General features: G+C 32.8%; 1 protein-coding gene and 3 pseudogenes across 4 annotated transcripts; all 4 read right to left on the reverse strand.

Annotated features, from left to right (window-relative positions):
• Positions 1-360: 360 nt before the first annotated feature.
• LOC146917761 (toll/interleukin-1 receptor-like protein) lies at positions 361-3,169 on the reverse strand. The gene is made up of 2 exons (XM_085716593.1): positions 2,609-3,169; positions 361-1,185 (listed from the first exon to the last, which is right to left on the reverse strand). Exons 1-2 carry the CDS (start codon positions 3,064-3,066, stop codon positions 1,167-1,169), a joined length of 477 nt encoding a protein of 158 aa, XP_085572719.1. The 5' UTR covers positions 3,067-3,169; the 3' UTR covers positions 361-1,166.
• Positions 3,170-4,233: 1,064 nt separating this feature from the next.
• On the reverse strand, positions 4,234-13,692 carry LOC146917762 (TMV resistance protein N-like; annotated as a pseudogene). Its single transcript, XR_015013491.1, has 6 exons — positions 13,187-13,692; positions 7,707-8,886; positions 7,284-7,558; positions 5,661-7,163; positions 5,103-5,572; positions 4,234-4,697 (listed from the first exon to the last, which is right to left on the reverse strand). The product of XR_015013491.1 is annotated as a TMV resistance protein N-like (transcript).
• A 2,221-nt stretch (positions 13,693-15,913) lies between these two features.
• LOC146917763 (uncharacterized) lies at positions 15,914-18,801 on the reverse strand (annotated as a pseudogene). Its single transcript, XR_015016686.1, has 4 exons — positions 18,781-18,801; positions 18,093-18,410; positions 16,970-17,535; positions 15,914-16,350 (listed from the first exon to the last, which is right to left on the reverse strand). The product of XR_015016686.1 is annotated as an uncharacterized LOC146917763 (transcript).
• Positions 18,802-19,253: 452 nt separating this feature from the next.
• Positions 19,254-24,656, reverse strand: LOC146917764 (disease resistance protein Roq1-like; annotated as a pseudogene). Its single transcript, XR_015013476.1, has 4 exons — positions 23,752-24,656; positions 22,359-23,466; positions 19,543-22,252; positions 19,254-19,397 (listed from the first exon to the last, which is right to left on the reverse strand). The product of XR_015013476.1 is annotated as a disease resistance protein Roq1-like (transcript).
• Between the last annotated feature and the right edge of the window lie 1,061 nt (positions 24,657-25,717).

The raw sequence follows: 25,717 nt of genomic DNA on the forward strand, positions 1-25,717 counted from the left end.
ACTGATGTGGATCATTTGTTAATTAATTTAACATTAAAAATGAAGATTGTTGCATTTAGAGTCGGGTTGTTGCATAGTCGGCGATGGGGGCTTAATGCCTAACAGGTTTTTATGACCTTAGCGATGGGGGCTTAATGCCCGACGGTCCAATTATGACCTTAGCGATGGGGGCTTAATGCCCTGGTGGTACCACATGCATGTTGTTGTTGTCTAAGTTGTTGTTGATGTTGTTGTTGCATTGTAGAGTCATCATAACTAAAAATAAATGATGAATGTTGTGATGATGTTGCTGTTTTGATGCTGTTGTTGCTGTCCCATTAATTATAATGATGTAAATGGAGTGAATTAAGATGAATATGTTACCCTTGAATAACTATGAAGTTGCGGATTACTTAACCTCGTTAAATGATGATTAAATGATGATATTAATGTTAGATATATGCTGTTGGTTATCTTTTATGAATTATTATTTGTTTTTAATGAATGTGAAATCTCACCCCTTCTGCGTATATGTTGCCTCGACCGTGGGTAATGTGCAGGTAATAAAGACTAGCTGTGTTCGTGAGTAGACTCCTCACTTCGTGCGTCTAGGATGCTCTGATACGTAACGGGATGGGGGTGTCTGATGATTGTTTTCCTTGTTACGTATTTTATTTAATAAATGTTGAACATTTTATGAAAACTATTTGAGATGTTAAGTTGTGGCCTTTTATGCCAAGATTTTATGTGACGTTGCGAACTAAATTTCCGCTGAATTTGATTATTGAATTTTATAAAGACAGGTTGCTTAAATAAATAGTATTTTCCCATTATTATATTTGTTGTTAAATGATGTATTGATGTATGTGATGCTCCGTTATGTTGATGAACTCTGATAATTTTAATGAAATTTTTAAGTTGGGAAAACGGGGTGTTACATTTCTCACATCTACTCTTGCATACAATACGGAATTTTAACTCACACTTGAGACATTAACATCTCTCCATTAAGTGTTAGGATCTTTGTGTTTGTAGTCCACCACCAAGAACAACTCTCGCTCCCCCACAACGTCGAATCCATATGTGATACCACCGTTGGGCTTTTTGTGGGAGCCTACGTTGATGTAGATCGACAATTTGGATAAAGAGAAACCACACAAGTGATAATGATACAACCAAAACTCCATCTAAAATTTTAAGTAACACCTGATACATCACAATATTCCCTCCATCAAATATAACGACATTCTAGCCCGTGCTTGGCACGGGTGTCCATGCTAGTAATATATATTTGGATGAAACTGAGGAAGGAGACTACCAAATTACAAAGGAGGAAAACGGGGCAAATCGCTCAAATTGTGCTATGCTTTGTTTGTCGTTTGAGATTTCGAAAAATGAATTAAGAAACATAATTACCGAAGATGTTTTAATAAAAAGAACTTTGTTTAGTTTCTTATCATTCTCTTTACCGCTATTAGCGTTTAGACGGCACGAGTGCCGTCTTTTTTTTGTTGCGCTAATGCGATAAATTATGACCAATATTTTTTATGAAATGTTGATTAAAATTATTGGTTTTGATTAAAATTATAGGTATATATAATACGTATTTTGCACTTTCATATTGCAACAAACTATATTTATTTTTTTCAATGATATCAACAATATAAAAAATCTTTCAGAGACAAAAAAACAATAAAACAAATAAGGTTAAATATATTTTTTGTCCCTATAATATACAAACTTTTCGTTTTAGTCCATCTAAAATTTTTATTCAACTTGTAGTCCCCAAATCCATCTTCACTTTTGGCCCATCCTTTTAAATAAACTCATATGTAGAATTTATATTTTTGATTAAAATGTTGCAGAATAATTTATAATATAATCTCTCAAAAAAATTAAACATTTTTAACTGAACATGAATTAAATATGAGTTTTTCTATTTTCTACGGTTAAAAATTAATATTTTGTTAAAAAAATTAATTTTTTTTGAAGATTTTGACAATATTATATACATTTCTTCACATTTCATTAAAAAAATACAAAATTTACAGGAGTTGACTTAAAAATAGGAACCAAAAGTAGTTATTGAAATTTGTATAGAACCTAAAAGTCGAAGAAATTTTTTAGAGGGACTAAAACGAAAAGTAGATATATTTATAGGGACCAATATTTAACCTTAACAAATATAATATAATTTCTTATCTTTTTTAATGAAATCAACAAAATAACTATTTTATTGTCAAATTTGTTTAAGGTATAAAATCACAACCAAATGAACCAATAAATTTTTTCCTAGAGGAATGCTAATGACACTTTCATAGCATTCAGTCTTTTATGGGATAAAATCAATGACCTATCAGTTCAAATCGAATCCGTATCTAAAATATAAGATTACTTTGATTTACTAATCTTACTCTATTTTTCTATGGTAGTTGGTGTAAGTGGTAAAGATTAACTCACATGATCTGGATTTAAATTTTTTGTCGATGAGAAGACAACGTTGGTAAATAATTTTTAAAGGGTTTGTCTGACATGTGTAAATAATTTATTAGAGAGTTTATTGTTTTAAATTCAAGTAGTGACTATTTCCATGGACAAATTAAATAAAAAACAAAAGATAGGAATATACCCTTTCTTCTTGTAGTGAAATCCAGACAAATCAGCTACTTGGTGAAGACACACCTTCCATTTATCCAGATTTGAGTTGGCCTTATGTTTTTCCATTGCTTCACCATATTTTCTTTTCAACTTTCGTACATCAGAAGGATCCACCTTATAAAATACCGGCAAAACGGAACGACGCTTATCTTTCATCTTATCAAGGATATGAGAAAGTTCTTGTAAGCAAAAGGAGGAAGAAGCATAATTCTTAGAGAGGACAATTATGGCCATGTTGGAGTCTTCAATTGCCTTCAGAAGTGATGGAGTGATTTCTTCTCCTTTTTTAAGCTCCATGTCATCCATGAAAGTTCTAACTCCTTTGTCATCTAGAGCTTTCTTGAGATAGCTTGTGAAACCATAACGAGTATCCTCACCTCGAAAGCTGAGAAAAACATCGTACTTGAATTGATCTGTGAGGGAAGCCATGATGAGTGAATGAATTGGTTTGATGAATATGAATTGCAGAGTTTAGAGTATCTAGAGTCAAATGATAAATGTGGGAGAAAGACACACTTTTGTTGGTAGTGATGAAATATAAATTGCAGAGTGTGAACTTAAATTACTTTGGAGTCATGAAAGAGCAATTTCCCGGCAATTTCCAGTATTGATAAAGCAAAAAAGTTGTCAAGAGCAAAAGAAAAGGGAGGAGACCCACCACTTTTCCTAGTGGAGCTAATAATGAAGAGTCTATTATTTTTTAGGAAAAGGTTAATTAATGCTCTAAGGGTACTCTTTAAAAGTTTAAAATAGTATGATTTTATGAAACTGAGTTCATTTAATGCATTGGAAATTAAATTATTAAACTTTTTAAATAAATACATTGAAATAATTGATTTATTTAGAATTCTTAAAAAGTGTCATAAAGACAAAGACCTATTTTTTAATATGAGCAAGAGTTTAATCGTTTTAGTTTTGTCTCTATTAAAAAGTAAGTGATGATTGCCTCCACTAAATTAACGATTTATTAGAAATACTCGTAAAGTTTTTTTTTTTTTTTTTGAAGAATAGAAATACTCGTAAAGTTAAAACGTATATTGCACATTCAAATGTATATTTAGTTATATAATCAGTTTTTATGTTGTCTCCAGTAACCGAAACAATTAAAATGGTATAAAAGATTAATTGTGGAATGATTTTTTGGCCATAAATGTTGACATATATCTTAAAAAAATTATACATAAAATAATATAATTTTAATATTCTATTAATTGTTTGGAGTAAATGATGGCGTATGATCTTGTCCACTACCAAGGTGATCTTCAAATCCGGCTTCATACATAAGCTCTTCTTATCAACAACAACCACCTTTTTAATTTCTATGCCTTCAGAAAGTATATACTTTATCTGCGCTGGATGAGCATAAGAGAAGCTTCTGGAAATAAAACATACCACCGTTATTCCGAAAACAAACAAAAAAAAAACTAGAATCCCTTCCTTAATCTATACAAAATCACGGTGAGTTTGACGAAATCAAGGTGGCACCATGATTTTGCAGTAGCTTCAAAGCGTGTAACTTGTACAAAATCACGGTGGCACAACATCATTCTGTCAAACTCATCATAAATCCAAACATACACTAAACAATATCATCGATTGCAGAAATCCAAAAAACACTGTATTCAAAGCGGCCATAATCGACACAAAATGTCGTGGCACCCCCATATTTCACAAATTGTCCATGGCAGTTGTTAAAATGTCTGCCAATACACTCCATATTTGACAACACTAAGTCTAAAGTTTACTTGCATATGGTGCACTTACATACAAACACATACACACAGATTATTTTAACCTATGAAGCACGGACAATGTCTGAGAAAATGACATAATTCAATATAACCACATGTGTCGGTATTATATACACGGTACGAACACCAGACACATCTTCAGTCAGAAAATATCAAAATACAACCTTAAAATGGATAGTATCTTTATCATCCATAATTCATTTCGGGGAATAAAAAATAACAATCACCTCTTAGCAAGAACATCAACCATGATGCAACAATCTAAGCGAACAACTCATATCACTAGACAAATCAGCAACAGTTCTGTACCTGTCGTACAAAAAAAATATATAAATCCCATTTTTTCTACAAAACGTTCAAAAATCAAAATTTTCTATAAAAATTGGAAAATGTTAAATTTAATTAGGGTTCATAGTTTTCTGAAAGCTGGGTATTTGAATCTTTGAAATTGGTGGCTAATAATGGTACAGTCTTCTTCTCAGGAGCGGGACATGCATTTGATTTATCAACTGCGGGGAGAATCTTCTACCTACACTTGAAATCTGAAGCATCTTTCACCGATTCATCACAATCAAAGCTTCCACCATTATCTTTTGCATGTGCTCTCTAGTGATATGATAGGAGGGCTTTTCACAATTATTAAAACTAGGCAAAAATTCAATATATCCGCATAAAGAATGAAGGATATTTGGGTAAAATGAATGATATACTTACTGCAACATCCCGAGTGTAACACAATGTTAGCATCAACTCCCTGGGTCGCTGAATCGAATATCCTTCATGTTACTTTTCTCTTTCAATACATGGATTCCACTTTTATGGAATTTGAATCCAAAGTAAACCTTTGCATGGTTCCACTTATTTTCTAAAAGTGATTTATCTATATTATCATTGAAATTTTCTGTTTGCATATGAAAAAGATGCAAATGATACATGTCCGCCTGTGATTTTGCACCAATCTTCGAACCATGTGTATAGAAAAATGTATCTCCGTTGATGACCACTCTAACACAATGTTGAGAACGATACCATGTCAATGGAGAAACAACACAGAGAGCTATGGCAGGAAACTCATTAAGAAACCAGAAAGAAATTGACAATCCTGCCTCGCATTGGTGGTCGAACCACTCTGGAAACTTTGTCTGTGGCAAACGGAACCAAGTGTTTCCAGCCTCATGTAATTCCTATTAGTCATAAATAATTAATGTAAGTTTAACTATATCAAGAAGAGTATCAAATACATTACAAATAAAAACAAAATAAATCATAAACCTGATTTAGTAATTTGCTTTTGCATGACGAAGTCAACGATATGCAGTTTAGTGCAGATAACATTTTTAAGCTTGGAGGATTCCCTTGAATTTCCTGAAGATCCTTGCAATCATCCAAGATGAGTTTCCATAAAAAATGACATTTTTCAATAGATTTAGGAAGAACCGTGAATTGAATGTTAGTTAGGTGTAATTCTTTCACATTAGCATACAACATGAGATTTATTGACAGATATTCATCTGAAAGTTTGCAGTCCCTGATGCAGATATACTTTACATGCGCAGATTGGATTGCGTACACTTTTTCTTCATTCTTGATGGTAAATTCAGCCACTTTTGACATCCTTTCATTATGGATGGTAAATTCAGCCAGTTTTGACATCCTACTTGGTAAGTAAACGTATTCACAGTTACATGGATGAAATGTTTGAAGCTGAGTAAGATTTTGAAATGGAAACGACAATTCTTCTACGGTAGTTTCATCCAAGAGGAGTCCAGGTATATTTCTCATCTCTCCCAATATTTCTGGAAAACTCTCAAGATCAAGACTATAACAACATGAAAGATTAAAATGTTCCAATGAAGACAACTTGAGCCATGGGATGTTCCTAAGCATGACGCAACATTCAATATTCAAGAATTTAAGTTTATCCAACAACCCATCCACCACACATAGAAAACTCTCGAGACTACAACAATATGAAAGGTCAAGTTTTTCTAGCGAATCCAACTTGAGAGGTGGAATACTCCTGAGACTGTGACAGCTTTCAAGAAGCAGGGTTTTAAGTTTTCCAAGAAACCCGTCTACCACAAGTGGAAAACTCTCAAGACTATAACAACGTGAAAGGTCAAGTGTTTCTAGTGAATCCAACTTGAGAGGTGGAATACTCTTGAGATTGTGACAATTGTTAATAAGCAAGGTTTTAAGTTTTCCAAGAAACCCATCCTCCACTATTGGAAAGCTCTCAAGACTAATACATTCTGAAAGATCAAGTTCTTCTAGAGAAGCTAACATGAGAGGTGGAATACTCCTTAGATTGATGCAACCTCTAACACTCATGGTTTTAAGCTTATCACCAAACCCATCTACCACAGGTGGAAAACTCTCAAGACCAGTACAATCTGAAAGATCAAGTTCTTCTAGAGAAGGTAAAATGAGAGATGGAATAATATTGATTTTGGTGCAATTTATAACCCTTAAGATTTTAAGTTTTCCAAGAAATCTATTCACCATGAGAGGAAAGCTTTCTAGACTATAACAATGTGAAAATTCAAGTTCTTCCAGTGAAGCCAAACTAAGAGGTGGAACACTCCGGATTTCGGCGCAACTTATAAATCTCAAGATTTTAAGTTTACCTAGAAAACCAATCGATTTATCAATTGCAATTACTTTCTCACCTTTTTGAATTGAAAATTCTTCTAAATTTGGGAGACCAGATATATCAGGTATTTGAGCTAAACCTTCACAATGACCAAGATTTAAAACTCTCATATTCTTGAACTTCTGCAAAAACATAAAAATAAAAAAATAGAAAAACATGCAAATAAATAAGAAATATATGAATAATATTAAACCGGAATTATTAATATTATAAGATCAAAGATATAAATATGTTACACTTGCCTTTGTGAAAAAGGCCTTCCACTCAAATGGATTTGATGGAGGGTGAATGAAAAAATGGCATCTATCATCTTGCACATGAAAATCAGATGAAGGATACTTGCGATAGCGACATTCCAACACTCTTAGGCTATTTGGAAGATGTTTGGGATTTTTGGAAAAAAAACATCATTACTAAATATTAGGGTTTTGAGATTTTCCATCTTCTTGAAAGCTTCTCCATTCCATTCTACTCTAATCCAACGGTCAAAATGTATGATTTCAATTTTACTTGTTCCCTATTAAAAAAAAAAGGACTAATCAACCAAATTACGGTAGAACTTTATGCAATTAATAATGCAGAAAGCCAAAAGGGTAACTTAAGCATTAGCAACAGTAATCGAAGTTAAAATGAAAATCAAAACCATCCATATTATTATTACTCACTGTATTTTCTTCTAAGACTCGAATGATATCTTTAGAGGACCATAACCTACTACGTTTTCCAGGATTTTCCGGGGATTCTTGTCTAACAATTTCTTTCCCCATATCCTCGACCAAATCGTGTAATGTCACATTACCAAACTCACTTACTTTTATGAGAGATTTTTCCATTAACACATTAATGTGATCTTTCATGGTATCACCATGATGAGCATGAAGTATTTCTTCGACCCTTGTCAATTTCCATCCATTGAAGCAACAAGCAATGTCAAGAAAAACAGACTTCTCTTCTTCCTGCAAAGCATTAAAGCTCAGTTGTAGTGTCGTTTGGATCCTTTTATCAGGAACCCTTTCATAACGATCTAGTGCACATTTACATTCCTCTATTGTCTTATTAAAAAAGTGAGAACCTATGACTTCCAGAGCGAGTGGAAGGCCAGAAGCATATGCAACAACACGTTTTAAAACAAGCGCATAAGCTGATAAAACTTTGTCGTTCACATCTATTAATTCTCTTCCATACTTTTGTTCTAATAAAATATCTTTATAGCTTGGACTATATTTGCTTTTTAAAGCTTTCCACCCCACCAAGTCAAAAGCATCTTCATCATTCAATCCCTTCATCTCATATGTTCTTTCAACCTCATGCCTTGTTAGCAACCTTTTGTCCCGAGTCGTAATGATGACTCTACTTCCTGAACCAAACCAAACGGATCTTCCAGCAATGGCCTCTAATTGCTCCAAATTGTCAACATCGTCTAGAAGCAAAAGAACCTTCTTTTGGTGGAGCCTTTGTTGTAATATTGAAATTCCTTGTCCAACACTTGTTAAATATTCCATGTTCTTCTCTCCAGCAATTTGAGACAGAAGGATCTTTTGGAGATATATCAACCCATTTTTGTCGGAATTTTCCCTGACTTTTTCAAGAAAACAAGAACCTTGAAATTGATGCACAATAGAATTATAAACTTCTAGAGCAAGAGTAGTTTTCCCTATTCCACCAATCCCATGGATCCCTACCATGTGGACAGTATCATCTGACCCAACATTCAAAAGTGATGTTACGCGTTGCTTTTGGTGCTCTAGTCCAACTAGATAATCACCAACCGGTAAGGGAACAGGTTTTATATTTCTTAAGACTTGTTCAACAATCTTCCCAATAAACTCATGCTCATACCCATCCCTGTCCAATAAGAGAAAAGAGGTAACTTAAGTGCACATGTCTTTGTTTTGAACACCAATTATATATTAGGATTAATTGTGTTTTTTTGCCCTCCATCTATCGCGATTGTATGATTTTAGCCCCCGCTTTTGTTTAGGAATTGTGTCCCCTTATGTCCTTTCCATGACTTCACAATCTCTTTCCCAAAATTTTCGTTGATGTGATATCATTTATTGACGTAACTGTCGCGTCATTTTTCGGAGATCAAGGCTATTTGATTAGCTTATTGACTCACTAATTATTTCACGACTTTGAAAAAAATTTATTTAAATTGGGGGGTCCGGGGGTTGGTTATATTTAGGGAAGGTATTAGCACCCTAAATATTCGTAGTACTCTACGAGAACCTCTTGGTTTTATTCAATTAATGTGCTATAAACTTGCTTGCTTTTGAAAATAGAGTTTGAAATGATAAAAGAAAAAGGAGACCTAATTATCTACATTTTATTGATTTGGAAGGACGAGTGTCCTCTGCCTACGTACCCGTGAGGGATCAAAACCTCGTAGTTCGGGGTTAGAAAACTGACGTTTGATTGGTTGTGTATTTTTTATTAGTTTGAAAAAGGTTTTAAAATGGAAAAGCCAAGTGGCAAAATGAATTTGTTTGTATTTTTTAATATTGAAAGAAAATTACTCAAAATAAAATTAAATGGATTGAAATTTGATTAAGAAAAGAAAATGAAAAAAGACGTCACTTGATTTAGGATCAAGGTTTATTTAAAAAATGTTTTTGTGTTTTTGAACTATTTGCATGTTTTTTTGTTATTTTGAATAATGATTTAAACTATCGGAGCAAGAAAATAAAAGCGTAGGTATCTTGTAGTGACGTTGGATCACTACAAGAACCTCTAACCTAAACTAGGAGCATAAGGATAAATCATACACACACACGCACACATGCACCTAAGCTATTACAAAAAAACCTATTAGTACATTCTACGGTCTGCGATAAAAATAAATAAATTACATTGAGGCCTATTTACATTCTAATTTATGTGCAAGAAAATAAATAAATTACATTAAAGCCTAATTACATTCTAAGTTATATACAATGAATTAAAAAACTAAATTAAAATGTGCAATGCTAAAATTAACTAAGAAATGCGTGAATTATTTGCATCTCAACCTAATATGCAATATGAATTCTATATGATAAAAATAAATGACATAACAAATCAACAAACATGCAATGGATAAATGAACGATAGGTATGCAGCCTAGTCTAATAAATTAAATGCAAAAGAGAAAAAATAAAAAAAAACATGCATGGTAGTAAACCTAAACTAAAGATGTATTTACATTAAACCTAATGTACATTCTAAAGTCCGACAAAAATAAATAAATTAAGATGATGAAACTATACTAATATGCATGAGTGATTTATATCAAAGCCTAATATACAAACTAATAATTTAAAAATGCTTAACAATGAAATAAAAATGCAAAAAGTAAACTAAAATAATATGAGATACGATGAAATATAGTTGAAATAAAAATGCATGAATGGTTTTCTAATGTGCATTGTAATTATTGGAAAATGAATGGCGATAATTTAGATGCTACTAAAAAAAAATGAAATATGTCAAATAGAAATAAAATGACCTAAAAATGTAGCAAAATAAAATGTAATAATGAAAGAAAAGCATGAGAGTATTTAAACAAGATGTAGCAAAAAGATATGAATGCAGGAGGGGCGCAAGCTGAAACTGGGCTAAAGGGGTAGCAGACCGGGTTGGGTTATAGGAGCAGGTCATGGGTCGGTTCGGGTTAGGGGAACCGGTTCGGGTTAGCATATAAACAGGTTGTGGGAGTTTTTTTTATTCATTTTCAATGTTGTTTTATCTCTCCTCTTCCCCATTCTCTCGTCTCTCTCCTAAACTACAAGAACAGAAAACGTGTTCTTTTTTCTTAATTCCCAATTCCTTATTTCTACTCCTCTTTCTAATCCTAATTTTTACTTTAGAAATTAAAGAGACAAACCCAAGGTTTAAGAATTACTACCTTTCTTTGCTGCCCTTCCTTTTGTACCGTGATTACCCCTTTGTGTTGCGGTTCCGATCTCCTCTCCCTTGCTACTGTCACGTGAATTCCGGTTCGCTGGTGGTGTGTGGTTTGCGTGATCCTTCTCCTTCTGTACGTGTGTCGGTTTGTTGGGTTGCGAGTGGTGTTGTGTCGAATTTGGATGTGTCGGATTCGAAACCGTTTGGGGTCGGATTGTATGATGGTTTGTGTGATGTTGTTGGTTTGAAAGAGGCTTTGACAGATGCGTTTGAGTCCGTTTTGAGAGTTATGGTTTAAGAGGTTTTGGCAGATTAGATGTATGAATCAGTGTTGGCTTGTGAATTGTGTTATGCGTTTCCGTGTGCGTGGAACAGGCTCGTGTTGTTGATGTACAGTCACGTTGGGTTTGAGGATTGAAATTGGTTTGAAAATGGGTTCCGATGAATTGGTTTTCTATGGTGTACTGCTCGTGAAAATTTTGTAGGTTGCGATGAATTTTGTGGCCTCGAATTTATGCGTTGAAATTGGCCCCCCTTGTTGTGTTGTGCAGGTTTAGTTATATAGTGTGAGGGATTTGGTTTAGGGTCTGTTAAGATGAAGCAAGAAATCAGTAGCTTGGGGAGGAGAAGAAGCAAAGTTGTTGCTGGATTGGGATGGGGATTCCCCGGATATGTGTGTGCGTGTGACAGCTTGTTTAGATTGAACCTGGACTACTTTTTTAAACACACTATTTGGACTTATCACTAAATAAAAAATGCATATTTTTTTGGATTTTTATTAAATTAACAATGAGATGAAAATAGAAAAAATAAAAAACTTAAAGTGGATAAACAAACTACGCCTACAACAATTAAAAAATGAAAATAATGATGAAGACTAATTTAAAGGAAAAAATTGAAAAGTTAAGATTAGATTAAATTAAAATAAAACAAAATTAAAACTTAAATAAAAGATGGAAATTAAAAATAAAAAAAAATGAGAGAAAAGGGTCTAACTCGAAATCAGACATGAGGTATTTTAAAATACCTCTCTGCCAAATTTTTCACTGAAAAAGTCAAAGAGTTAATCAGGTCAAAGGACACGTGTCAATGGTATCTTAGGTCAAAAATTGGGGTATGACAGTAACAATCAACTCTCATAGTCGTGTGACTTTTCTTTAAAATAATATTAAAAAACAGCTGGTTCACTTGAGAGCAAGTCAAACTTTTTAATTAGGGTGTCAAACATTTTGGCATTTTTTGGAGTTTTATTTTTTATTTTTAAAAAAAGTCATGAGTTGAAAGTCACGTGAATAAATCATGTCATCACTAAGTAAATTTGGAGGAAAATTATGAGATAAGCTACCAAATCTTAAATGAGAAAAATGTAAGGGGCCAAAATCGTTCGTTCAAAATAGATAAAACAAAAAAAAAAGATAAAAAGTTAAAAATCACATAATTACGATATATGCAGGGTCAAAAGTGCACACAAGTCTATTTACTATAACTAAAATTGTCCTCTCTTTGTCTTTTTTTTTTTTTTTGTCTCATGTCCTCTCTTTGTTTTTTTTTTTGTCTCATGTCCTCTCTTTATAAATACCTCTAAATTATCAAAAAATCTTATACTCAATTCCTTCAAAAAAATAATTCTTATACTCAATTAATCTGAACTATTAATCTTGGGTCTCATTATTCTAAGTATTTTTTTATATTGATATAAGTATCTTAAATTATTTATAATTTTAGAATATTAATAAAAAAAAATTTACAGTCTGAATATTAATAACTATTTAGCTAAGAATAACGATTTTTTTTTTTTACAAAAACCAAGAATAACTGTTGTCATTTATTTTTATCTATCAAAAAATTACTTATGTTTATTTTATTTCAATTCAACTGTTAGACCCGACAAAACACTACCAAATGAAGACCCAACAAAGGGCGTTTGTGACTTGCTCTTTAGGGAGCTGTTAGAACTTGAATCGCTTCTGTGTTGTTAGACGATTCATATGCTTATTCAGATGCTTTAAACACTAGCTCTACGTTCTTTTACAATTCTGTTTCGCGTCCGCACGTGAGTGCGTTGGATTGTCCGTGGTAGCTGCTGTTTTAAGTTTTGCCTTTTACCCTTCAAGGTTGTTTCATTGAGATTTACTGGGTCAGGTCCATACCTCATGTATTTCCTCTTTATTTTAATCTTATTTCTATTTTACTTAAAAAAAAAGACCCAACAATATTACAACAACAAAAAAACCGACATATGAAATGAAAAACAATAACATACCCTTTCTTGTAATGAAAGCCGGACAAATCAGCAACTTGACGAAGAGACAGCTTCCATTTATCAAGATTGGAGCTGGCCTTATGTTTATCCATGGCTTCTCCATAAGTCTTTTCTAACTTTCGTACAACGGAAGGATCCACCTTATAAAATACTGGGAAAACAGAACGACCCTTATCTTTTATGGAGTCAAGGATCTTTGAAAGTTCTTGTAAGCAAAAGGAGGAGGAAGCATAATTCTTAGAGAGCACAACAATAGCCATCGTTGACTCTTCAATTACTTTGAGAAGTGATGGAGTGATTTCATCTCCTTTTTGAAGCTCGTACTCATCCATGAAAATTCTTACTCCTTTGTCATCTAGAGCTTTCTTGAGATTGCCGGTGAATCCATAGCGAGTATCCTCACCTCTAAAGCTGAGAAACACGTCGTATTTGAATTGATCTGTGACTTTGAAGGAAGCCATGATGAGTGAATGAGTTGATTTGATTAATTGTGGAGTATTCAGAGATTCAGCAGGGACACGCTTTTGTCTTTATAATATACTACTCCCTCCTTCCTTTTTAAGTGTCGAGAATTTTTTTTTTTCTATGTCCGTTTTACATAGTTCAATGCAACATTAAATGTAATTTTACTAATATTACCTTTATTTATTATTGTAGAGATAAATATATGTAATGAGATATTAAATAAATAAGGTTATTGTAGTAAAAGTTGAAATTATTGTATCAAAAGTATTAACATTTATTGATTGTCTTGATTTGTGTAAAATGTCAAAATGTGACAATTAAAAAGGAACGGAGGTAGTAATACACTGTTTCTAACCAATCGATTTCTTACTGAAAATATCAAAGGTTAAATAGAGGTTAAATATGTTTTTGTTATATATAAATATATCAATTTTTCGTTTTAATCTCTTAAAAAAAATTCGTTAACTTTTAGTCTTTATAAAATTTCCAATCACCATTTTTTGTCTCTATTTTTATCATAGTTGCATATGACACTTTTGATTTCCTACCACCAGAGGTTGTTGACCTTCTACATAGAGTTCAAAGGATCGTGTAAACAAATGTCGTGTCTCGTAGGTCTATGAATGTTGTGTTTACGAGGATTAGTTTTGCCATCTAACATGGCCTAGCGGTGCAGCTTGTTGTTCGCTTGCCTTCTATTCATGTGTAAGTAATTCTTGATATATAGAAAATTTTAATTCGTGTTTTGTTAAAAAAAAAATCAATTTTTTTTAGAGATTATTATAATATTATAAATTTTTCTACAAAATTTTATTAAAAAATATGAATTTTGCAGAGTTTGCTTAAAAAGAGAGATCAAAAGTGAAGATGAGACACTTTTGAAGACTAAAAGTTGATGAAAAAATTTAGAAGGACTAAAACGAAAAGTTGTATATTTATAAAGATAAAAAATATATTTAACCCAAATATTATATAGGGTTAATTAAGTAAATGGTCCCTATAAATATTCAGAATTTTGTTTTTAGTCCCTACAAAATAAAATCACACTTTTTAGTCCCTATAAAATTTCCATCAACATTTTTAGTCCCTATAAAATTTTCCAACAGAATTTTTAGTCCCTATAAAATTTTTCCATCAGCATTTTTAGTCCCTAAAATGATTAAGGAAAATGTCATAGGGACTAAAAAGTGTGATTTTATTTTGTAGGGACTAAAAACAAAACTGTGAATATTTATAGAGACTAAAAACTTAATTAACCCTATTATATATATATATATATATATATTACTCCATAATTGAAGGTGGAAATTTTGTTGAGTTTAATATATCCACTACACCATTAGATTTTTTTTTTTTTTAGGGAACACCAATAGATATATTAAAAAAAATGGTTCAGTTTGTTTGTATTTCTGACATTGTAATACAATATAACATAGTAGGCATAAGTAATTGGTGGAGTATCCATCTACGTTATCAACAATAACCTACCTGGAAAATCTAAATAATCATCAGAAGTCTCTCGTCTCATTGTTTTTTTTTTTTTTTTTTTTTTGCATTAACAAAACACACTAACTCGAGATTTTACTTATGGGTCAAGTTCCAATCATAGTAATATGATATTAGTAAAAAAAATAATATTGGTATGTTTGTAATGGGGAATGTTAGCTTTTGTCATTATAAATAAACAGATTGAAAGTATTCAATTTTGTGAATGATTAGGGTTGCTAGAATTTGCATGAGCTTGAGGAGATCCTCACTAGTTTCTTTCTAAATCGTAGTTGTATGATTCTCCATCCGCATGATGACGGTAAAAGGACGATATATTACTAAAAAACCTTTCAATCAAATCACCCTAATAAAGTACCTGAACAATTAACAGTCATTATCTCATTCAACAAAAACCTTTCACTCATCTCTTTTGGTCACATTGCTGAGAAGCCTTGATCGAACTGAGTCTAAATCCAACGCATTCTTAACACTGCAAATGTTACAGATTTTATAAACTGTAAGAATAAGAACTTTATGAAGAAAATTAATAAATAACTACTTTGAAGAAAATGTCAGAGGATTTTGGTTCAAAACAACACAAATTAAGGAGATCAATTCTCTAACTTTGAAACTTGGTAACTTCAGTGACTTTAGTGTAAATAGAAGAGATGAGAGTGATTTTATCAAAATTATTTAGATGAGAAAGAAAGATAGTTTAGAGAGAAATAGAGTGAAAGTCAAAAGTTAGAGAATCTCCTTAGTTGGTAACTAATGTCGTCAAAAGTTTTGCTCTTCTATCAAATTGCTAAAATCTGCTATTCCATTATATCAAACATAAATTCAGAATTCTATGCTTTTCACGTCCCTAAAAGAGACTGATCCTCTAAAAGAACGAAGACAAAGGTTTAATCAGTGAAAAAAAGAGAGAGACCCAATGGTACATGCATAGTGTCTCTAGAAGAAACCACCTTCTTGCAAAGCCAGTCTGATACAATCTTTTCCAAAATCTCAATCTCGACAAAATCTAAACAGTTGATCATTATCTTTTGCAGGAGTTCCTCTTTTGTGATTGAAGTTCTTTTGACGGAGACAAATATAGAGTCAATCACATTAACCAGTTCCATCATTGATGAAGGATTGTTATCCAACACATCCAGACTAGTTTGTTCTACGTTGGTTTTCTCAAAAGAATGAGTAAGGTTCTCCTCTACCTGCATTGAGAAACCAATTAACAACAAAAAAAAAAGGGTGAAAATAAGGGATATTATATATCAATCTAAAAAGAAAGAAAAAAATTGAATGGAGTAAGCATAGACGAATAGAAAGAAAGAAAATACAAAATGAATTAAGTGCAGTTCGTAAATCCCTTTCTTGTCATCAACCTAAAAAAAACGGTAACTAGAGGTAGTCTCTAATAATATGTACTACCAATACCAGATGTTTCAAAGGGCATATGGCTCCATTTATAAACCTATTAAACACCCTAATAAATCAACTAAACTGTGATTTTATAAATGTGTTATAAATAGAAACATTAATATTTTCAATATAACTATTCACGGTAAAGCAACACACATTTCTCACCCAGTATCTGCATTATCTGAAAGTTATAACCATCTCCAAAGTTCCACTTTTTCATGCATGAATATATGATTGATGGGTACCCCACTAATTAGTTAGAATTTAACATGAACTACTAAAATGACGGAGTAAAATTTGTGTTTTCTGCAAGTTGTCCAGGACGGAAGGTACATAATAGAATAATAAGTGAATATGGAGGTATGATTTTAAGAATAAGTCCAAAATTAAAACCAAAACAAGACAGCATACCTCTTGAGGAAGGGTCAGGGAAACAGAACCAAAAGATTCGCAGTTCTCAGAACATCCTCTGCTAGCTTTAGACATGTCTACTCTGTTGTCCAAATCATCACTGCCTTCTGTGAGTGTAAAGTCGAGCAGACTTTTGTGCATTCATTTTCTGAAGATTAACATCAGAACAAAGCAACAATCTCTCAGGTGCTCACTGTGCAGGTGTGTATCAGCAAATTATCTGTAAAAGAGACAATTTTCAAATCAGGAGCGTGGCTAACAGAATGTGGAGGGGAGATCTTGTCACACAATTCACTCACTTTCTTGGTTACCTAGGCTCTCAGATTCATGGGATGACAGAGAGCTTTCAGATGATGAAAAGCTCTGAACTTGATCAGTCTCGTTAGCAACATTCTTCTGATAAAAGTGTCTTTTAAAAGATGGACTCAGATGTAAGTTGTTCAGTGACAGTTCAATTTCATTGGAATTTGATGAAAATTCTTTTGTCAAATTTACAGTTCCATCTTTGAAAATCAAGTTATAAGGTCTTTGGCTAAAGGGAGTTTGGCCTCTGGAATATCAGTCCCCTTATAAAAAGCAAAAACAAAAAATTAAAATGAAAATTAAAGTGATGAAATCAATTCTTTTACATACTTCTAAGAACAAAAATAAAAATATAGCTGATCCAGACCCAAAGAAAAGCAGTTTTCGAAAGCTAAGATATATATATATATATATATATATATATATATATATATATATATATATATATATTTATCATCAATAGATTTTCAACTAAATATCATACAAACCTTATTATTATCATTAATACATTTTCAACTAATTATAACATACATACATCTACCTACCATATGGAATCCCAAATCACAGCATAGAGTACTATTCAGAGAATGAAAACCTAAATGCGACCACAGTAGTAATCTTGAATTCTGAAATCCCCTTACTATGTTACCAATAAATGACAGTATTACAATGATTACATTGGACATTGTCAGATGTATAACTTAGACACTGCCAATTAAGTTTCTGAAATATCTAAAATAACAATCCAAATCTAATAGGATCCTTCAAATACAGAAAATACAATTAAGAATAGCTACACCCCTAAATCAAAAAATGTTACCTCGGGATGCAGATTAAAGAAATTAATCAGCCTGTAATTAAAATATTGTATAAGAGCCAAATCAGCAGACTGTTCGGAGTGATCTTCTACAACGTCAAATACCAAGGTGATTCTCAAATCCGGCTTCATGCACAAGCTCTTGTTATCAACAACAACCACCTTTTCAATTTCTATACCTTTGGAAAGTATATACTTCATCTACATTAGATGAGCATATGACAAGTTTCTGAAAATAAAACACACTACAGTCACTTCCTTAATCAATGAAACAAAGGAAATGGATCCTCTACAATCAAAACTTTGACTGCATATGGTGAACTTTAGAAAATAGCAGTTCAATCAAATTTAGCTAAGCTACAGTGCTATAGCATTACCCTCTATTTGACAACACTTTGTACTAAATCGTGGTTTGTTAAAATTCTACTACGGTATAGCGCGCACACATACACAACTTTAGCACCAATACTTATGATTGAAGGTGTGTTCAATGTCTCACACACACACACACACACACACACACACACACACAGAGACCACTCTAGAACCAACACTTGTGATAGAAGGAGTGCTCAATGTCCGACACTGTCACTTATTTTTCAAATAATTTCCGGTGTCGATATGTCACTATTGTGTGTGTCAGTACTTCATAGAGATACAAAATTAAATATTATTTTAATTAGATAAAGACCATAAAATGGTTAGTACCCATGAATAAATTAATTAAATTTGAGGGAATTTGAAAACAAAACAATTACCTGTTGCAAATATTTTGACGAGTTTGAGACTTTTTATGCAATGCAACAATCTAATTGCACAACTCATATCACTAAACAAATCAGCAATGGTCTTGAACCTGTATTAAAAAAAAAATAATGAAAAAAAATTACATTTTCTACAAAAAATTCAAAAATAATTTTTTTTCCTATTAAAATAGGAAATTAGTTGGGTTAAATCAGGGTTCGTACTTTTCTGAAAGGTTGGTTTGTGGATCCTTGAAATTGATGGGTAATAATGGGTCAGATCAACATCTCAGTTATCATATCATCAAAATTCAACTTCAAAATGCATAAGTAGAAACAAAGTCATTCATTTTAAAAGTTAGATGATTAAAATCATGGATATAAAAATAGGAGGATCAAAATCATGATTGACGCCAAATACATAAAATCAACATTTAAACATTTTAAAAAATGCATACGATCTAATTGACAGTAAAAGAGACCTGTAAGACATAGTATATCTACAGTAGAATCCAACCTTTTTCAGATCCAGTCCGACACAAACCTCAACATGTTTACACTTCTTCTGCAGAGAGGCGACAGCTAGAAAGAATTAGTTAAGGCTTAGAAAAGGCTCAGTTTAATATTAATAACAATCAAAAAGAAAACCATAGACAAGTCTTGGAAAAGAAAAAAAAGAAAGGTTCATAATTATCTTTTCAAAGAGCTACCTAGTAATGGGAGTGCTCTTGAGAGAATGAAATGGAGTAAACTGCATTAATATCTTCCATCAGTCAGAGGTGGAAAACTCGAGACTCTCACATCCTGAATGATCGAGACTCTCACATCCTGAATGATCGAATACATCTAAGGAATCCACGTTGATAGCTGGAATATTCCTGAGCTTTTTACAACCTTTAAGTCTCAATATTCTTAGTTTCGCCATTGACCCACTCATCATAGGTGGAAAACTCTCGAGGTATTCACAATATGAAAGATCGAGTTCTTCCAATGAAGGCAACATGACAGGTGGAATATCCAATGACTCATCCAACATGGGAGAAAGACTCTCAATAGTAGATAAACTGTTAAGAGTGAGTTTTTCCAATGAAGCTAATTTGAGAGGTGGAATATATTTGAGACGTTCACACTGGTAGACATCCAAAAATTTAAGCTTATCCAATGATTCATCCAACATAGGAGAAAGACTCTCAATAGTAGATAACCATAAAAGATGCAGTTCTTCCAATAAAGGTAATTTGAGAGGTGGAATATATTTGAGACGTTCACACCGGTAGACATGCAAAAATTTAAGCTTATCCAATGACTCATCCAACATAGGAGAAAGACTCTCAATACTATCTAAACTTTCAAGTTTGAGTTTTTCCAATGAAGGTAATTTGAGAGATGGAATAGTTTTTATATTTGGACAACTGTTGACATCCAAAAATTTAAGCTTATCCAATGACTCATCCACCATGGGAGAAAGACTCTCAATACTATCTAAATGCGAAAGTTTGAGTTTTTCCAATGAAGGTAGTTTGAGATGTGGAATATATTTGAGACAACTACAACCAATGACCGTCAATCTTTGAAGTTTATCCAATGACTCATCCAACATGGGAGAAAGACTCTCAATAGTAGATAAACGGTTAAGAGTGAGTTTTTCCAATGAAGCTAATTTGAGAGGTGGAATATATTTGAGACGTTCACACTTGTAGAAATCCAAAAATTTAAGCTTATCCAATGATTCATCCAACATAGGAGAAAAACTCTCAATACTATCTAAAATTGAAAGATGCAGTTCTTCCAATAAAGGTAATTTGAGAGATGGAATATATTTGAGACGTTCACACTTGTAGACATGCAAAAATTTAAGCTTATCCAATGACTCATCTAACATAGGAGAAAGACTCTCAATACTATCTAAATACGAAAGTTCGAGATTTTCCAATGAAGGTAATTTGAGAGATGGAATAGTTTTTATATTTGGACAAGAGAAGACATCCAAAAATTTAAGCTTATCCAATGACTCATCCAACATGGGAGAAAGACTCTTGATACTTTGTAAGACTAAAAGATCGAGTTCTTCCAATGAAGGTAATTTGAGAGGTGGAATATATATGAGATCAGAACACCGGTAGACCTTCAAAATTTTAAGTTTATCCAATGACTCATCCAACATGGGAGAAAGACTCTTAACACTATGTAAAACTGAAAGATTGAGTTCTTCCAATGAAGGTAATTTGAGAGATGGAATAGTTTGGAGCTTTGCACATTTAACGACCTTCAAAATTTTAAGCTTATCCAATGACTCATCTAACATGGGAGAAAGACTCTCAATACTAGATAATTTTGAAAGGTCGAGTGTTTCCAATGAAGCTAATTTGAGAGATGGAATAGTTTGGAGCTTTGCACATTTAACGACCTTCAAAATTTTAAGCTTATCCAATGACTCATCTAACATGGGAGAAAGACTCTCAATACTAGATAATTTTGAAAGTACGAGTGTTTCCAATGAAGGTAATTTGAGAGATGGAATAGTTTTTATATTTGGACAATTGTAGACATCCAAAAATTTAAGCTTATCCAATGATTCATCCAACATAGGAGAAAGACTCTCAATTCCATCTAAACCTTTAAGATTGAGTTCCTCCAATGAAGGTAATTTGAGAGATGGAATAGTTTTTATCTTTCCACAATTGTAGACATTCAAAAATTTAAGCTTATCCAATGATTCATCCAACAAAGGAGAAAGACTCTCAATTCCATATAAATCTTTAAGATTGAGTTCCTGCAATGAAGGTAATTTGAGAGATTGAATAGTTTGGAGCTTTGAACAATATCGGACATTCAAAATTTGAAGTTTACCCAGCATCTCAATGGAGTCATCAAATGTAATTAAATCATCACATTGGTAACATGAAAGTTCTTCTAAATTTTGGAGACCTGACATATCAGGTATCGATCTCAAAGAAGAACAATAGTGAAACTGTAACCTTCTCATATTCTTGAAGTACTGCAAAACAAAACAAAACAAATAAATGAGTGAGCAAGTGATCTTAATTAATGTGACATTATTAATTGGAAAATTATAAGAACACAGCCATGTCATTTTGTTACGAAATACGACGGGGGTATATAATTCATCACGCTTGCCTTCTTGAAAAAAACTTCCTGTGAACGACTAAATGTTGGGTTCAATTTGCATATTGTGAGTTGCTTCGGATAAAAATCAACAGGTAAACACTCTTCTGATGGATATTTCCACAAGTGCAGAACTCTTAAACTATTTGGAAGATGCTTTGGACTTTCAGAAAAAGAAACTCTTGGAATAGCAAGTGTTCTAAGCTTTGTCATATTCTTAAAAGCCTCTCCATCCCAATTGACTGCAATGTCGTTCTTGGAAACTGAACACATGATTCCAATTTTACTTGTTCCCTGTTAACAAAATGAGCATAAATGAGCATTAGTAACATGAATAATGGAGAGGTCTAAATCAACGTTAAAGATGAAAAGTTCAATTATTCATATCAGTTTTACTCACAGTATTTTCTTCTAAAACTTCAACTATGTCTTTATCAAACCATAATCTACTGCGTTCTCCAGGCTGATCCGGTGATTCTAGTCTGACAATTTCTTTTCCCATGTCTTCTATCAGATCATGTAATGTCAAAACATTAGACTCGCTTAAATTTATGAGAGATTTTTCAATTAACACATTGATGTGATCTTTCTTTTCGTCACCATAATGAGCATGAAGTAATTTTTCGACTCCTTCCAAATTACATCCTTTGAAGAAACAAGCTATGTCGAGAAAAACATCTTTATCATCTTGGACCAAAGCATCGAAGCTCACTTTAAGAATCTCAAAGATCTCTTGCTTAGGAATCTTTTCGTACCGATCTAGCGCAGATTTCCATTCTTCTATTGTTTTTGAAAATAAGTGAGAACCTATTATTTCAATAGCTAATGGAAGGCCACTAGTATAGGTTAAAGCACGATTGAAAACATCTTCAAAGATTGGACTAACTTCGTTAGTTTCAAAAGTTTTCCATCTAAGAAAATCGTAAGCTTCATCCTTGTTCAACATTTTCACCTCATGTGTTCTTTCAACCCCATGACTTCGTAGCACTTGTGTGTCACGGGTTGTGATGATAACTCTACTTCCAGGACCATACCATCCGGGTTCTCCAACAATAGCGTGCAATTGATCCAACTTGTCAACATTGTCAAGAAGTAAAAGAACCTTCTTTTGTTTGAGCCTAACTTGAAGTTCTTTAATTCCCTCGTTAGCACTTGTTACCGCAATTTTATTTTCTCCAAATATTTTTGTAAGAAGGATATTTTGGAGATGCATCAACCCCTGTTTCCCTGGATTTCCTCTTACATCTTCAAGATAACACGAACCATCAAATTGATTGACAATTGAATTATAAACTGCAAGAGCAAGAGTTGTTTTCCCTATTCCACCGATTCCGTGGATTCCGACCATATAGACTTCATCATTAGACTCAACATTCAAAAGCGATAATACATCTTGTTTTTGGGCCTCCAACCCAACCAGGAAATCAGGAATTGATAAGGAAAAAGGTTGGATCACTCTTGAGACGTCTCTAACAATCTTATTAATAAACATGTATTCATATCCATGCCTGCCCAATATTAGAAATGAAGTCATCCTAGAGAACGTTTTTAACACTTTTTTATTACAGAAATACCATTTAGACACAAATTCGGAGTGAGTGCACTCATGCAATTAGATGATCTGTGAGCATCTGATCAAGATCAGACGGTTCTAAAAAAATAGCATATTTTTATTTTCTAACAAGACAAAATTATCGACTTGAAGTTGGACCATCGGATCTCAATCAGACTGTTTCACATGGCTTGCATGAGTGCATGTTGAAAAGAAAAAAAAATTATAAGACCATACATACCCTGTCTTCCATTTGTAAACGGTACCAGACAAATTAGCCAATTGATTCAAAGCATTCTTCCATTCTTGCAACTTATCTTCGCAATAAAAATTGCTCGCTTTATGTTTAGCCATTGCTTCTCCATAACTCTCTTCCAACCATCTCACATTTGAAGGGTCAATTTCATAAAAGATAGGCCAAACAAATCGACCTCTTCCCTTTATGCATTTAAGGATATGACAAAGTTCGTCTAAACAAAAGGATGAAGTTGCATAACTTGGAGAGAGAACAATGATGGCTGCCTTTGATTTTTCAATAGCTTCGTAAAGTGATTTCTCGATATTGTTCCCTTTGTAAATCTCCAAGTCGTCTCTGAAGGTGCGGATTCCCCTGTTATGTAGAGCATTCCAAATGTTTCCAGTAAAATCAAGACGTGTATCAGGGCCCCTAAAGCTGAGGAACACGTCGTATTCGTATCCATCATTCGTGATGGATGATGAGAATGGTGATGCAGCCATGACAAGAATGGAAAGGTTAATCTGTATTGAGTATGTTGTTCGGATCTTTCAAGTCCTCAAAAAACGTTGCAGTGTGTTTCTGTATTAAGATGAAACTGACAAAAAATACACAGAAATGAAACCCAGGATGAAACTTAAACTTAAGATGAAGCTTCTGATTGATAGAAATAGAGATTGTCTCTTTGAATGGACATACAAAAAATAGTGATGGAGAGATAGAAGGGAGAAGAATCGATGGAGAAAAGAGAAAAACTTTGCAGTGTGAGGGAGGCGCGGCTGTTTGTTTCTGTTTTTATATGAAAGGGGAGAGTGAAATTAGGGTTTATTATCTCACGTAAAGAATTTGGGCCTTATAAAACAAACAACATGTAAAGCATCACTTAGGAAGATTTTGCTCTTTAGGCCCTCAATATCTCTTTAGACCCCCTAAAAACACGAAATTAACCTTTACACTTAAATATCGGAGACTCCCGTACATACAATCCAGTAGTTCATTTTAACTTTCCATATTTGCACCTCTGGTAGGTACCTATTCTGGATGAACAAATTTCGATTATTTTTTTACACCTCCGATTTTTTTTTTACACCTCCGATATATACATGCCGTACTCCAGGTATTATATATAAAAGAGTGCAGTTATTTAGCAGTTATTTTCTATTGTGCACTCAAATTTCATATATTGTTCTAAACCTTGCGCTTTTTGGGCAATTTTATTGTGTTTTCATTATAAACAATAGAACATATATCTTCAATCTTCACTCAACCACCTTTATTACTGCATTATATCTTGTCATATTTATTAAATTCAATAGAACATTGTATCTATTTTCTCCCATGTGTGTGTTTATACTAGCGCATACTATAACAATATGCATTTCAAACTACAAATTCACCCTATCAAAATTTTGTGCACCCTACAATGCGTATATATATGACAAGTTGATGGTGAAAATTGCAGATTATGTACCTTAAGAAGTACAAGTAATGATGCTATAATTGGTTCCACAAAACGTGATATTTTGTGCTCCTACTTTGATGTTAATTTTTGGTATGTGAATTTGATAACGGTGTTTTATGTCGTTGTTTATGTCAATGAATTATAACATGATAAATATGCTATTGGTTGTTGATGTGTTGAACTTATATACATGCTAAATTTTGATGTTGAATGTGGTGATTGCATGTATAATATTGGCGAAGACCAATACTTTGTATTCAATTATTGGCCACGATTATGATGTTTTTGTTGCATCATGAGATACGATCTTGGTGACGACTGGTACCACATGCATATAGAGGATAGTAACAGCATATAACTGCAGAAAATAGTAAACAGAGGATATCACTTATTAAAACAACTTAATAAATAACGCTTTAAGATAATTACTTTGTATAGAAATTAGGGATACAAAATTCATGAAGTAATGTACATATTTCAATATGAGTAAACTAATAATAATAGCAAATA

The sequence above is a fragment of the Medicago sativa genome, chromosome 6 (genome assembly GCF_051527215.1).
Source record: "Medicago sativa cultivar Bolivia chromosome 6, Bolivia_mono, whole genome shotgun sequence".
Taxonomy (NCBI): Eukaryota; Viridiplantae; Streptophyta; class Magnoliopsida; order Fabales; family Fabaceae; genus Medicago; species Medicago sativa.

Coding starts and splice junctions, on each gene's coding strand:
- LOC146917761 (XM_085716593.1), bottom strand. CDS start 3,066: ATGGCTTCCCTCACAGATCAATTCAAGTACGATGTTTTTCTCAGCTTT.